This window comes from Heteronotia binoei, chromosome 10, assembly GCF_032191835.1.
Source record: "Heteronotia binoei isolate CCM8104 ecotype False Entrance Well chromosome 10, APGP_CSIRO_Hbin_v1, whole genome shotgun sequence".
NCBI classification, from domain to species: domain Eukaryota; kingdom Metazoa; phylum Chordata; class Lepidosauria; order Squamata; family Gekkonidae; genus Heteronotia; species Heteronotia binoei.
In genome coordinates, this window is record NC_083232.1 from 27,629,863 (window position 1) to 27,646,616 (window position 16,754).

At 41.9% G+C, this 16,754-nt stretch overlaps 1 protein-coding gene across 7 annotated transcripts in view; it reads left to right on the forward strand.

The window, feature by feature from the left end:
- PARD3 (par-3 family cell polarity regulator) overlaps positions 1–16,754 on the forward strand; it is a 745,691-nt gene that overhangs the window by 436,856 nt on the left and 292,081 nt on the right. For all 7 annotated transcript variants that reach the window (XM_060248141.1, XM_060248148.1, XM_060248145.1 and 4 more), the window contains one exon: positions 14,383–14,522. In XM_060248141.1, the coding sequence (XP_060104124.1) occupies positions 14,383–14,522 (140 nt within the window). The remainder of the gene's footprint in view (positions 1–14,382; positions 14,523–16,754) is intronic.

Consider the following 16,754-nt stretch of genomic DNA (forward strand, 5'->3'; position numbering starts at 1 on the left):
ATGGCTGGCATACAGATTTAGGGGTTATTGCGGATGTTCTAATATGACTAGGGTTTTGCAGTTCACATATATTAAAGGCTTCATTTCTGCAGCCAGTTGGGTATTCACAAGGGGCTCCTTCATGTGCTTTAATTTCTAGCACACAAAATAAACTATGTATAGGAAATAGCATACATATTGGAAATGATGGCGTTCAAATGGATTGCTTTTGTTGGCTATTGTTGCCCAAAGGTAGGCATAATAGTTCTGATCTATGGGAAAGAGTGGGAAAGCACTCCTTCTTCCTCTCCCCCTCCACAATTTGCCCCCTTTCTTTTATGGTTTAATTATGATTTAGTGGTAGCGTTCATGTCTCTGCTGTTAACTGGAGTTTGCAATTAGGTTTTGAAGCAGGTTTGCAACTGTCTTGAAGCAAACCAAGGAAGAAGCCCACAGCCTGGTCCTAGTAGCACAGGCGCCCCATTCTAATCTCTCTCGATGGCCAGATCATAAATGCTAAATAATTTCTGCATGGCAGGACTTCAGATCTTCCAGCTTCTCAATGAAGCACTGATCTGGCTGCTTATCTGCCTCCTCTGGGTATATAATTTCTGCAGCTACACAATATTGGATAGGGATGACAGATGCAAGGGATGCTCCTGTCTGAAGCTAGCCTGTCATCCCAAAGAGTGGGTAAAAAGAGAGGCCATTTTATCATTGAATAGTTTGTAGACATGGGAGGACATGTCCTTTGCTGGGGGATCATGCACAATGGCCCAAATTCTTTCAACAGCTTCATCAAACAGGCATCCTAAATACTTTGAGTAATTATGTTGATTGCACATGCAGCTGCAGTAATTTTATTCTCAAATGACCAGTTCAGATTCCTAACTGGTCATTTCCTCATGCAATTATTGTGATTGTAAGTGCCCAGTTTTGGAGGTGTGAATCTCCCAATATAAAAGGATCTTAAAATCGTATCTTTTTTAGTACTATTGAAAAGGGAGTAATTAAAAAGAAATTAACTTAGTCATGATCCATGTGACACTACAATGTGTGGTTTTTACCAACCACAAATTGCTTGTGTGTGCACGCATAATGGACTCTAATGAAGAACATCAGACAATAGTATGCATGTCTGATGAACGAGTCACTAAATGAGAACACATTTTCTGCAGAGACACCTCACTGGGAAGAGCAACAGGGATAAAATGGTCTTGTAGTCCTCAACTTTTCCCTGTTGTCAGTGCAGTGTTATTTATGGCATTGCTATCCTTTCTCCATTTTTTATAACAGAAAGTTTAAAGTCTTGCAGATTGGGAGAGGAGAACCTAGCAGTGATACTTCCCTAAATCCTGGATCCTCTTAAATATGGTAATTTGCAGACCCCACCCAAAACTTCAGGTCTCATTTTGCAGTTTGTGTCAAAATTGCATCAATTTTAAAAACTCATGGCCTTCTGATTTTTTTTTTTAAATGATCCATTCCAAATATATTGCCTATTGAAGTAGTGGCAGAAAAAGAGATGCTATGGTAGCCTTTCTTCCTACAAATGCTAGCTTCCAAGATTCCCATAGCAAGGAACAAGAACCCAGAACAGTGATGTGCAGGTAAGTGCTGAATGCAATAGCTACTGTCAAGGCTTTATTTGTAGAAAAAGCCCAGCAGGAACTCATTTTCATATTAGACCACATACCCTGACACCAAGCCAGCCGGAACTGCGTTCCTGTGCATTCCTGGTGATCTTTTCCCCTGCCCCATGTATCAAAAACAAAGGATGATGACAGGTGATGTTTCCCTGTGGATCCAAAATAAAGGGCCACTCAGGCTTAAATCTGTCTCTGCAAACCTGGGGGAATATCCAGGTTTGTAGATAAGTATACAAAGTTATAAAATATATGAAGTCCCACAAAAGTAACTCTGCAGTCCAAGGGGAAGGGGGTGGGGAAAGTGTGGCAATGTAAAATGTAAGGTCAGGTTTGGGAAAGGATTGAGAAGCCTTCATGATCTTCTTTGTGGTCTCTGTGCTTCACACTGTTGGGGATCAGACATTACCTCCACCAATTTCGATGGTGATTTTAAAGCTCCAAGCGAAGATTTTTGCACCCATCCACTGGACATGCTCAGAAACTCCAGCGTGCATGTCCAGAGGCCAGTCACTTCTGACCGTTGAAGAACTCAGGAAAGGTTGCAACTAGGTTGGCAGCAGAGGGGAAGGAAGGGTGGGTAGTGTGAATGCACAGATGAATACTTGAAGATCATCAGTTACAGGTAAGCAACCTGTTTTTCTCACTCTTCTGCCTCTCCTCACCCCAATTTGTCAGCCTGTAGTTAGTCCACAATAAATCAACAGTGTTCAACATAATATTTAATTGACGTGGTATTAGATGTCTTGATATTCTGTTATTATCTGCCTGGCCATTTAAAAACTGCAAAAAGAAAAAGGAAGGGGGAAGCTGAGAGCTGTCAAGTGTTAAAAAATCAATATATTAGGCTCACCAATGTTAGCAGTAACGTTCTTGTCTCTAGGAGGTCCCATCAGACAAAGCAAGTACAAAATTAATTAGACACAAAGCTGTGAAGAACATTAATTGCAACCATGTATCACCTTTTATTGTTCTCAAGCACTTGTGTTGAAAGATGGGATCTTGGACTGGCTCCAGTTTGGCCTCCATGCAGTCACAGTGAGATAATAATCGGTTAATGGATGAACACTGTGCAGAGTTCCTTTCCAGCATTAGCATGGTGCTTCTTCAGGTAGAGGAGGCACTTTGGCTGCCTGCGGACACCCATTTTTCACAAACGATTGGCATCTGAATAGCAAAATCGTTTGCACATGCAGCTTGGCTGTAAGGTTACACTAATTAATTTGGGTTTTCACTTAGAAACAAGTTACACATTTAGAAATCGTGTGTGGTAGAACACAGGTGGGCACTGGGACTAGAGACCCTTTCAAGTTATGTATTTTATTATTGCTCTTTTCCCCATCTTGAATCCCAGGGCAGCACCTGTATATGGTTCCAAGAAGGTGTATTGTATGGTTATACCCTTCCATAATGGTTCAATTTATTTATAGGTTTAATTTATTTATAAAGAGCCCCGTGGCGCAAAGTGTTAAAGCTACTGTACTTCAGTCCTAAGCTTTGCTCACAATCTGAGTTCGATCCCCGGTGGAAGTTGGTTTTTCAGGTAGCCGGCTCAAGGTTGACTCAGCCTTCCATCCTTTCGAGTATGAGTACTCAGATTGCTGAGGGGTAAGTGCAGATGACTGGGAAAGGCAATGGCAAACCACCCTGTAAAAAGTCTGCCGTGAAAACGTTGTGAAAGCAATGTCACCCCAGAGTCGGAAACGACTGATGCTTGCGCAAGGGACCTTTCCTTTCCTTAATTTATTTATAAGTTTCATGAGTTCATTGTAGGTTTTCAAAAAATGTATGTCCTTTCTAGTAAAGATATAAAGGTATACCAGTCTAGTAAAGGTATAACGAAGTTTGAGTCCAGTGGTACCTTTAAGACCAATGAAGTTTTATTCATGGTATAAGCTTTTGCAGGGATCACACTGTATTCAGGAAACCCACACACACCAATCGCTATCTAAATAAGAATTCCAATCATCATCCTCATAAAAACGTACAGTTGTAAAAACCCTCATTCACCGTGCATCACGCATCTGTGAACCAAGCCAACTCCAACAGGAACTACACCACCTCAAACAGTCACTGCAGGCCAATAGATACTCCCAACAAGAAATTAGAAGAGCCCTCCATCCCAGGAGACCATCCACACCAAATCCTGAGCCACACACAAATGTGGGTACAGCCTTCCTGCCCTACATAAAATCTGTCACCGACCGCATTGGCAAAATTCTCGAACGCCATAATGTTGACACAGTCTTCAAGCCCACACAACAGATCCGCCACATGCTGCGCTCGGCCAAAGATATGAGAGATCCACTTTCAACCCCTGGAGTCTACAAAATACCCTGCTCCTGTGGTGCAGTCTACATTGGCACTACCCAACGCAGTATCAACACCCATCTCACCGAACACAAGAGACACTGTCGCTTGTTTCAGCCAGAAAAATCAGCTGTAGCTGAACATGCACTTCAAGAAGGAGACCACATCATCCACTTTGAAAGAACTGAAGTCCTTTCTACGGTCTCACATTATCATACCCGCCTGAACAGAGAAGCTATTGAGATTTACAAACACCAGCACAATTTTAACAGAAAGGAAGAAGGCATTTTCATCCACCAATCTTGGTACCCAGCTCTGCAAAACACCCTACAGACTATAAATTGCAGGAAGTCTCAGAACAACCAGCAAATTCCACAGAACAATCAGCACAGTCAACAACCATCTTCCTTATCTTCAAACCCCTTCCAACCCTCCCAGCAATTAACACGGAACAATGGTCACATTCAACAGCCAGTTTCCTTATCACTACCCTTCCAGGAAGCCCCACCAAACAATGGGCTCATCCACAAACCAATTGCCCTTTCATCACACCCCCTCCAGCCTAGAAATAGCAGCTCTCCAGCAGCCCTGGCCCCACTAAATGCACAGCAGCCAAGAAGGTCTGAGCGCCTGCTCTGGCTGCAACGCGACTGAGGATGTTCTCCACAGCTGAGAACGAAACGTCTGGAAGGAAAACTTTCTCCAGTAGAACACGGCACTTGATCCCGAAAGATTCTACAAACCCTAATGATGTTACCAGCCGTGAAAGCCTGAAATCTTTTTGCAGGGATCGTTTTGTAGAAAAATAGGTGGTGGAGCTCATCCAGGGATTATTATGCAGCTGCATCTACTGTTCAATGGACAAGTTGGGGAGGAGGAAGGGGAACCCTCCGAAGGGTTCAGGAGCTGCACTCCCGTGAGCTCCTGCTGAATCCGAGGCCTGAGTTTTCGTGTGCAAGCACTCTTCATCAGATGTAGGTGAAACAGAGGAAATTCTGTTTCACCTATATCTGACAAAGTGTGCTTGCACACAAAAGCTTATACCGTGACTAAAACACTGTTGATTTTAAGGGTGCCACCAGGCTCAAATTTGGTTCTGCTGCTTCAGACCAACATGGCTGCCCCCCCTCCAAATCTAGTAAAGGTATATCATTCACAGCAATACATCTTGCTGCCATGGCAATATGGTTTTTTGCTGAAAGAAAGAGAAATAAATTTCATTTAATAAAATAGCCAATTAAGTGGTCAAATTTTTTTTATCATTTAAACACTGAAGCTCCCAATGTCTAGCCCACATGTTGTTGTTCAGTCACACAGTCAAGTCCGACCCCTTGCAACCCCATGGATACATACATGTTCTTAAATGTAAGCTATGCGGCTAAACAAAAAATCAGCAAGTTAATATTCTCCGCTGTCAGTCTAGGACAGAGATGATTAATAACAAGGCCAGCAGTGTGTGTGTGCAAGGGGGGGGGGGTCACATTCTATACTCAGAGAGGATCTGGAACCCTTCACTCAGAATCTCAGAGCGGCTTACAATCTCCTTTCCCTTTCCTTCCCCCTCCCCACAACAAACACTGAGAGAAACATCTTTGAATGAACTGTGACTGACCCAAGGTCACTCAGCAGGTGCATGTGGAGAAGCGGGGAATCAAACCTGGGTCTCCCGGATTAGAGCCAGCACTCCTAACCAGTACACCAAACTGAAAGGTCTTATCTAGTCCAGACCCTTGCTGAATGCAGAAAATACTGACAGATGACCCTTCAGTGATGGAGAGCTGTCCCAGCCTCCTAGGTATTGAGTTCAATCATTTTAGTATTACCCTCCTATAACTTAAGTCCTTTGAAACTATTCTGGCTCTCTTCCATGTGATATCCCTCACACAGCTATGTCTTTCCTCATTCTATTCTTCTGCAGTCTAAACATACCCAGCTCCCACAACTTGTCCATAAGAGTGGTTCTGTCCCCACCCCCCAAATTTGCCATTTCATCACATTTACTTTTGTTTGTCAAATTCTGGATTAACTGGGACACAACAGCTTACCTGCAAAGGGACTATACAGATATACTCAGCATCTGGTCTGCTTTGCTACATAGAATTCAAGATATAGAAATAACTTACAATTATGATGGGCAAAGGGGAAATGGGGGAAAGTGCAGTGAGCCTGATATGTCTTCTCAGTCTTCATGCGTGTCTTATTTTCTCATAGTTTTACATATTTTTCTTTCCATTAATTAATACGTATGCAGCAGCACGACCAAGCACTGGAGTTTGCCATATGTTTCAGCAACATTATAAATAATACATTACTTGATGGATTTTTAAAATATATTTTAAATTTTATATTTGCAAATGGTAGGGAAATATAAAGCACTGCTATAAATATTATGATAGTATAAATGTTTCTTGCTGGTTAGACTAATGAATAATAAACTCAGTTATTTGTTCAGAAAAGATTATTAAAAGGCATGAAGACATGAACAGTCTGTGTACCAAGTTTATGAAAACTTTCTAGAGAATGGCTAAGTCCGTCTGTTACTGCATGGAAGAAAGCTGGTTCTTTAATAAAATTGATTTTAAAATACAGGGAAAGGAAAGTGTGGGATATGTGCCAGTCAGGTAGATATCAGGTAGCTGGATGGTGAAAATTGCTTGGCCTCCCCCAGTGATGAGCTGCTGACAGTACAACATCAGGGCCACTGTGTTAGGTAGTGGCATGAGAACTACCAGGAAGCTAGGCTAGCATCCTGCCTCACACTGCTGGCGATTCTCTTCTCTAACCAGTAGCACCCAGGGTACTGAGAACTGGAATTCAATCCCTGATCCAATGCATGATGCCCTTAGTAGCATGAATCATGTTTGGGATAAGGAAGCAGCTATCATTAAAAGTTGCACAAGACGCAGCCAGGAGAAGAGAACAGAAAACCAAAAATGTCATTCTTGCTGTCTCTCTCCCCCCCCCCCCCCCCGAGTTCTTTTTAGATATAAAACATTTTGATTACAATGAGAATTGATGTACGTTTGGGTTATTATATTGCCATTTGCTGCATTTTTTCTCATTAATGTCTCTCTGGAGGCATGCCTGTGTAAACTGCATTTCTTTGAGAAAGGCCAGATTATCTGTAATCTAATTCAAGTTCCTGCTGCAGGATAACTAGTTCAAATTCAAAAAGACACACTCTGCTTTAAAGAGGACCTTTCCCCCTCTTGAATCCTGAGAATATAAAATGGAATTTCAAGTGGCTGTCATTAATGCCCAGTATTAGTTTGCCTTGGCCCCTGTCCTAGACATTAAAGGGACAAGGCTTAATCGGGTAGCTGTGTTTTGAAGCAGACAATGAGATGTGATTGTGCCATACACAATTTAACCACTTTTCTTCCATGCAGACTTTTGCTACTGGCTGCTGACTCACCCACCCTGTCATCATAGGATTAGCCACTTGCCTTTGGAACATAACAATTTTTTTGAGTTTTCATTGTTATGAGGAAGCATCTCTCTTTTTTTTACCTGCTTCATGATGTCATGATAGAAGTGGTTATATGGACTTTGCCTTTGGACTCTTTAGGCCATAAGTAGTTTATCAGGGATAGGGCAGGCTGATCACAATGAGTAGGGATGATCATCAGGTACTTTGAGGCAGCTGCAGTGATGGAGGGTCCGTCTGGAACAATGCATCACTGGCTGTGGGGTGGGGTGAGGCTGAGGAGGAGTGCCCTCAGCAATGTTCCCTCTAAGCTGAGATAGTGTGAGCTAATTCAGTTTTTTAGCCTCTGGCTCACACATTTTTGTCTCAGCTCACAAAGGATGGTCTCAGAGCAAACTGATGGGTGCAGTAGCCAAATTGTTTGCTCACAACTTTAATACCAGTAGCTCATGAAGCAGAATTTTTGCTCACAAGACTCCACAGCTTAGAGGGAACATTGGCCCTCAGTTCTGAGTGACATCTTTCTGAACCTGGTAGTAGCCGTGTGATGCATCAGGGAAGGTGATGGGGCTGGGTACCTCTCAGCACATTGTGTACAGGCATTGATAAATGAGGCCGGTGGAAGATGCAGAGTGAGTTTGGGACTGCCCAACCAAGGCAGCCACTGTCAGGCCCAGTGCAGCCTGTCCATTCAAATATGTCATCATATTTAATAGTATCAAGGCTTTGTTTGTAGAACAAGCCCAGCAGGAACTCATTTGCCTGTTAGGCCACACCCCCTGATATCACCATTGTTTTACATAGGTTTTTTGTGGGGAAAGCCCAGCAGGGACTAATTTGCATATTAGGGCACACCCCCTGACACAAAACCAGCTGGAACTGTGTTCCTGCTCAAAAAAAGCCCTGAATAGTATGATGTAGTTCTGCATAACTATTTAAATAAATTAGTTAAGCTTAATGCTGTTGTCTTCATTGCAGGGTGGCTGGTGCAATCATGCATAGTCTTATCACTTAAGTCCTCATATAAGGAAGAAAGATTTTCATCTAGATGATTTGCTCTTTCATTTGAATCCTATCATTTTTATCTTCTGAAAACAGTACCTGTGATGACTACAATACAGAGCTGTAGAATCCCTCTTTGTACTGCAAACATTAAAAATGGGAGTTACAGTCAATTTTGAAACATAATTCTGAATATGGCAAAGTGTGATTACAAAGTGTAATATGTGTATATCTGAATATCAACAACCCTGAGAAGGCACAAAGATTGTGTTGCTTTCAGTTTCCCATTGCACTAGAGGACGTAGATTTACTTTGTCATTTTAGCAGCTCCAAGGATATTTTATATACAAAATGAAAGCCTCTTCAGCTGTTGGAATAGCACAAAATTTATCAACCTTCTGAATTTCAAACTTGAAAGATTTGGAGGCAGAAGAAATTGATGTGCTGTTTATAAAACATCTTCTTGGCTCTGGTGACAAAAGAATTTTAAGCCAAGGGTCTGTGTTGTGCTGCTATAAATAGGTACACACATGGGGTGGCCTGATATGAACTGGCCCGACAAGGTCTCATTTATGTCACATCCAGCCCTCATAACAAATGAGTTGAACGTCCCTGGTTTAATAAAACTATTTCCACAGAGGCAATCGCCACCCTATGATTATCAGAGATTTTTTTTTTTTTTTAAACCTTTCTCTCTTTAAAAGAAGCCTGACCCTTTACCAGGCTGTATCATAGTTTATGGTACGTTTTGCCCTTTTCTCAGACCCTCTGATTGCATTTGCCTTCCTGGCTCCCTCGAAGAGCTGAAATGCTCTCTAAGCAGGGATTGCTTGGAAGCATTCATTTGTTTGTTTGTTCGTTCGTTCGTTCGTTCATTCATTCGTTCATTCATTCGTTCATTGGTGGCATTATTCCCCAGTGTGGTATAGCAGCACCTTTTTGGAAGGCGGTCCCAACTCATAAGGCGAAAACTGGAGGAAACCAGTGCAACTTCCTTTCCATAATGTTATACTGTTTTATTGGTTTTACTGTTTAAATTATTAATTATATTATATACTGTTTTATTGTATCATGGTTTTACCATGCCTTGTTAGCCGCCCTGAGCCTGCCTAGGCGGGGAGGGCGGGGTATAAATAAAAGTTTATTATTATTATTATTATTATTATTATTATAAGATTAGAACACTAAGGCCCTGTTCACACAGCGTGTTGAGTCTGTGTTAAACTGACCTGGTTCTGTTCCAAATATCTTTGTTCGGATATTATCGATCAGACTGCCATACTGCAATTCGAATCACTCCACAGTGAAACCGTCTTCTGCCGTCCACACGACGGCACCATGCAGTTCTTTTTTCTCCGCTATTATGCACATGCGTGCATTATGTGCATGTGCGCACTATGCACATGTGCACATTATGCATGCGTATGCACATAGGTTAAAACATTATGTGGTTATGCGCATATCACTAAGTAGTAAAAAAATGGCAACCATATACTGGATGTCTGAGACTCCTTTTGCTCTGGGACAGCCTTCAGACATCTGGAAGTTGGTTAATATCGCAGCAGAACTATCCAGATGGAGAAAACTTCGAGGTGAAACCAGAGAACTCAAAAAACACTGCAATGGAGCAGGTAACAAAATAATCCAGTTCCGAGAAGAATGGGGGGGGGCTACCATGAGTTAATACCGGGAGGCAGATGTTGCTGTCTGATCAGCCACTTTAAATCTGGAAGGAAACAGCAGTGACATCTGATTATACTGTGCATCTGAACAGGGCCTAACATTTGTATACCTTCTCCTTTGGGTTGTTGAACAAAGAAGCCCATTGGTGGTGTTAAGACCAACAAAGTTTTATTCCAGGTATAAGCTTTTGTGTGCATGCACACTTCTTCAAATATATTGAAACAGAAGTCACCAACCTTTATATACAGGTATAGGGTGGAGAGAGTGTTGCCAGAAAGGGCTAATTAGAGTCAAGATTTATAACTAACTGAGCAATAAATATAGCTGAGATTGGATGAAGGTAATTGGTGAAACCCATGAATAGCAGCGAATTAGCATGTGGCATAATAAAAGAGTTTACAAACAGATGGCAGAACTGAATGGCCCTCCTCACTTTCTACTAGGGGTGTGTGTTTGGTATATACCAAGCCAAATAAATACCAAAAAAATACCTTACTGATATTTTTCAACTATTTATTTAACCAAATAAAGATTATTTAATCTGATTCAGATACCAAAATAGCCATGCTTGAATAAAAGCCAATGTTATTAAGTTTTTATTCAGGCACAGCTCCTGGATACAATGAAACAGAAGTCACCAACAATTAAATATAGGTAGACAGGAGGGGTGTAAATAAATTGATATTTTTCTGATTGAAGTCTATTGGACCCAAAATATATTGGTAATCCAGAATATTACTGGGATTCAGGTAAATATTCAAAAAACACAAATTTATTTGGCTCTATTATACCCTGTGGGGACTGCCCCCATAGGCCATAATGTTCAGTAGTTTAAATGCCTTCTGAGTTCACTCTTCAAGTTGTGCTGCAGTGGTGGCATAACTCAGTAAATTCAGAACTGAAGAAATGTGGATGCTCATGAATGCTTATCCCAGAATAAAACTTAATTGGTTTTAAAGGTGCCACTGGAGTCAAATTTTATTATGCTGCTTCAGACCAACACAGCTAGCATCTGAATCTATCTTTGGGTGTCTGGCATCCAAGCAGCTTTCTGCTTCTTGCTCAGAAGGGTCAGATTGTGAAGTAATACTTTCTTGTGAGCATCATCACAAACTTGAGACTCTTGTACATTTCCCCCCTTTCATTTTATTGTAAATGATCAGTCAGCAGGTGGCTGTAACTCAGTGCTGTAGGTTGCCGTGCTTTGCTTTGTCTGTTCGTGTTTAGTAGCAATCTTCTCTTCCCAGTCTGTCACATTCGCTTGCATCTCTTTAGAACAGTTGTCATATTGAATGGTAAATTTTCTGCAGAGGTCGCTAGGTAGTGAGTTTCCAGTTTCAGCAGTAGCATGGTGTGCTCAAGTGCTCCTGATTTAATATTTAAGGTAACGTTTTCCGGCCATGATTTTAAAGTGTCTACTGGTAAGGGTTAGCCATTGATATGGGCATGACTGGATCATTCTTAAGTGCATGAACATCTCCTGTAGTCTGAAGATCATTCTCATGTTGTCTGTGTTTCTTTAAAGTCCTGGAAGTTTCTTTAAAGTCCTGATTGGGAAAGGATATGACTACCACTAAAGTTTGTTTCTAAAGGACCTGGTGATTTCATATATCCCTACCTACAAAGCTTGGCAAAGGCACTTGAGTCTATTATGCCTGTAAAGTGTGTAAAATCTGGATCAAGGCGGCTCGGCAGTGCTGATGCTGTTAGACCTATCGGCAGCGTTCGATACGGTCGACCATCGGTTGCTGGCCTGCAGTCTTGCCGATGCGGGGATTCAGGGGCTGGCCTTGCAATGGCTTTCCTCTTTCCTCGACGGTCGGGGACAAAGGGTGGCGATTGGGGACGAACTGTCCCAGAGACACACGCTTGATTGCGGAGTTCCTCAAGGGGCGGTACTCTCCCCAATGTTATTTAACATCTATATGCGCCCCCTTGCCCAGATTGCCCGAAGGTATGGGTTGGGTTGTCATCAGTATGCTGATGACACCCAGCTCTATCTACTTATGGACGGCCTGCCTGCGCCCCAGAAAATCTGGACCGGGCGTTACAGGCAGTGGCTAGGTGGCTTAGGCTGAGTGGGCTGAAGCTGAATCCGGCGAAGACAGAGGTCCTTTGCTTGGGTCGTTGTGGCCTGGGAAGGGAAATCTCCCTGCCAGTTTTTGACGGGGCACACAGGGTCGTTGACAGCGGCGCACAGGGTCAAAAGTCTGGGGGTACTATTGGAGCCTTCATTGACAATGGAGGCTCAGATAGCAGCCACTGCCAAGTCTGCATTTTTTCATCTTAGGCGGGCGAGGCATTTGGCCCCTTTCCTGGAGCACGATGACCTAGCAACGGTGATTCATGCCACGGTCACCTCGAGGTTGGACTACTGTAATGCCCTCTACATGGGGCTACCCTGTGCCGAACCCGGAAACTGCAGTTAGTGCAGAATGCCGCTGCCCGGCTGCTACTAGGGCTCCCAAGATGGGAGCACATTCGGTCGGGGCTTCGGGATCTGCACTGGCTGCCAATAACATTCCGAGTCCGGTACAAGGTGTTGGTCATTACCTTTAAAGCCCTATATGGCCTAGGACCTGCCTACCTTAGGGACCGTCTCTCCCCACATGTTCCTCAGAGAGTACTACGATCGGGCTCACAAAATCTGCTAGTAATCCCCGGGCCAAAGGAGGCCTGTCTGAAATCCACCAGGGATCGGGCCTTCTCGGTAACGGCGCCTTACTGGTGGAACCAGCTGCCGGAAGAGGTGAGGGCCCTGCGGGACCTAGGGCAGTTCCGCAGGGCCTGTAAGACAGTCCTCTTCCGGCTGGCCTACAACAACTAACTGACACTGAGAATTTCTGGATGGAATTAGAATGCATTTAACAGACCGCTGGTTTTTATGTTTTTTATGTTTTATTAAATTTACTGTTTTAATCCTTATTATGTAAATGTTTTTAAGATAAACTTATGTAAGTTTGTGTGTTGTGAGCCGCCCTGAGTCGCTTCGGTGGGAAGGGCAGGATATAAGTCGAAATATAAATATAAATAAATAAAATACTCAGCCGCCCTGAGCCTGCTTTTGGCGGGGAGGGTGGAATATAAATTAAATTTTAAAAAAATGAGAACTAGATCTTGGTGTGTGGAAGAAGAACATGTGGTTGAGTCACAACAACTCCATTCCCAGGGTGTTCCATACAAGAGAACTTTGCAATTGCATTCTTTTCCATTGCAACTCAAGTTTTTCTTGGAGGTCTCCCATCTAAGTACTAACCATGGCTAATCCTGCTTAGCTCCCAAGCCCCGAGGAGCTTGGGATAAACTGGGCTATAAATTTGGGTAGTTAAACTGGGAAGGTAAACAGAAGGATTTTTATTATTTCCCCCCCCCCCCAGCATTTTGCACTTGGGTTTCCATAACTGAATATGGAAACGATATAAAAAGCTCATCTACAAAGCAGCTAGGTCAAGAATAAATAGCAGACCCCCTAGGTGAACTTTTATGATTACAAGTGGAGGAGACCTTTGAAAACTGATGAAGGTACCGGACGTGGTCTAATGAAATTGGCAACCAGGAGAAAGGAGAAGCCAGAACCTTATTTTGATCTGCTGTATTCCATTTACTCAATATTGACTTGATTTTTTACTCAAACAATAAAGTTGAAGGTTGGTGGCTTTTGCGATTTGTGTGAAACTTTTCAAGAAACAGTTGAATGTCCAAAGAAGAAGCTAGCAGAAAATGGGAGAAATTTTATAAATGGCTTGAGAAAAAAAATTATAAGAAATAAATATAAATTCGGTAACTTTTTCATTAATATATGATTGAGGTATGAAGGATAACGCAAGGCAAACTGTTTGCTACTTCCCTTTCCGATTCGGTCTGACTCTTTTTTTTTTTTTTTTCGCCTTCTTTTTTTGTGTTTGCCCTATGCCTTGAGGTTCCCGTCATGTCATATAGCCTTGCTATCCAGGTTTTTTTATTATAAGGGAATAAACCACACTCACTCCCATCTGGATGACTGTAATATGTATTATGTGACAAAGTATCATTTTTGTGTTGTACCTGTATCTGTATTTGTGATTCACACCGCAGATTTAATAAACGCATAAACAGCAAAAAAAAAAAAAGAAAAAAAAAAGAAACAGTTGAATGTACATCTGTTTAAGGTTTGTGGTCTTTGATAACTTTGAGGGGCTAATTTATGTCCATTTATTTATAACAATGACTTTAGTGGTGGTAATGTTTCTTGCTATTCATACAACAATATTGGCGGGGGTGTATGGATTGTATGTTTTTGACCCTCTTTTGTTAGGAAGTCATAAACATCTGAGCATTTTTAAATCATTTGTGCAGGCACAGAAGGCCTAGGATTCAGCATCACTTCCAGAGATGTTCCTATTGGTGGCTCTGCTCCGATTTACGTGAAAAACATCCTTCCAAGAGGTGCAGCTATTCAAGATGGAAGATTAAAGGCTGGCGACCGGCTCATTGAGGTGATGAAATCTTCCAAAGCTGTTGAGAGTCCTTCAGTTCTTTTCAGTAAAAAGCCTGCTTTTGTGAGGGTGATAATGGCATTTCAGTGATTCCTCCTCTCCCAGTGTGTTGCCTTCAGATCTCTGAGCTCTATGAATTATGAAATTAGTAACACCAGTATTATAGCTAATGACTTCCGTTTCTTATGTAAACAACAAACATTTTAATTTTTAACAACTTTTAGTAAATACAGGATATATATCAAGAAAAAAATTGTTTATGTTACTGTTATATTATGATTCAGAAGTGTCATCTATTGCAGCACTCTTTACTGCAGGCACTCCCAGTTTTTTAGTGTACAGTTCAATGGCTTTTTAAGTATTTTTGTTGTATGTAAAGGAAGAGGCATAGATGAGGAAGAAGACCTGATAAGAAGTATAGGGAAAGCTGAGGAGAGTCCAAAGCATAGTGACGGCCTGCTCTTACTGGCAGTATTCTTCTCTTTCCCCGCAGTCTTGGTGTTATCAGAGCTGCTCTGGAAAAGTACCAGGTGAGCTCATCCATTAAGCCCTTCCTCAGAGAGGGGGTTTGAGGATGCCTTCCTCCAACGTTTGTAGCAAAGTGTTCTCTGTGGGGTAGAGATGAAGCAGAGTTTGCTTCTAACAAGCAGCCATGATCACTGGAAGTTCCTCAGTGGCTTGATGCTAGTACAGTTTCAATTATCCTTCAAATTAAAAAAAAAACCTTAAGCTTTGAGGAAAGAAATCTGTATTTATTTGCTTATACATGGCATGAATGAACATAAATTTATAGATCCTAGTATGCAAATGTGTCATTGTATATGACTGGGATAAATCATGCATGTAGGTTGTGCATTGAAGTGGGCTGTAAATGTCTCTATAAAAAGGGATAGATAGATAGATAGATAGATAGATAGATAGATAGATAGATAGATAGATAGATAGATAGATAGATAGATAGATAGATAGATAGATAGATAGATAGATAGATAGATAGATAGATAGATAGCGCTGCTGTGTAAACAATAAAGATCTGGGAAACAGAAGTTGTAGATAGCAGTCACTTTGATTTGCCAGAGCATTTGGTTCTGCTAAATCATTTGTGCACATGGAACTGATTCTGTTTTCAGAGTTTGATTTCCTCACTTCCTGTTTCCCACTGCAGTCCCAATCCCACCCCACTGCAGCAGCAGTCTGGGCAGCACAAATGTGCTGCATTCCATGGGTAGAAATCTGGTTGTCCACAGAAATGCACTGGTGGATCCAAGGCATTAAGTAAACTGGTAGCTTCATTTACCTTGAAGTTCTTGACTGAATAAAGCAAAAATTAAAAAGGCTAAGATGTACCACAAGATTGGCATTTCTTTATTGTGCCTCTTTTCTTACACAAAATTGCTTCAGGAGACAGATTTTCTGACCTTGTGCATTTCTTAGGTGGTACATATCAATAAAACTATGTTAGGATCCTTTTTCAAGTTGTTGTTGAGCTTAAATATGTTATACCAGCAAGGGATAGTGTTTTGTTTTTTGTTTTAGAGTTTTCAAATACAGGATGGGAAACTCCTGGAGATTTGCAGATGGAGCCTGGAGAGGACAGGGACCTCAGTGGGGCACAATACCACAGAGTCCACCCTCCAAAGCATCCATTTCCTCCAGGGGAACTGCTCTCTGCAGTCTGGAGATAAGCTGTTATTCTGGGAGATCCTCAGTTCCCACCTGGAGGCTGGCATCCCTAATTTGCTTTTTACCTTCAGTTTGTGAATTGCTCTCTGTTTTAATTCCTTTGTGGGAACATACACGCACACACAATGAAAACAATGGAGGAGCACAGAGGAAATTCTGTTGGAATGGGCACACCAGAAACTTGCAGTGGACAAATGTGAAAGGGGAAGTAGGATAGAATGGAGAGTAAACAGTGAGTGTTGAGGCTAGGAATAGAAGGAGATTGATTGGTTAGTAAAAAATATATCCTTTCCCATTTATCTGGAGAACCAGATTTATCTGAATTTATCTGGAATTCACATTCTGTCACTAAGATGATTTAATTCAGTCAGTGACATTTCCTATTGACAAGCACAGAGTTTGAGCAACGTTTCATTTTATGTGCACTATAAAAATATATCAGAGAGGCAACTTTCACTGACTTCCTCAACTCTATTGAACCTAGGACCCCCCCCCCCACACACACACACAGTGCCCTTTTGGAGTGGTGCCCCCAACTCTTGTTGGTTT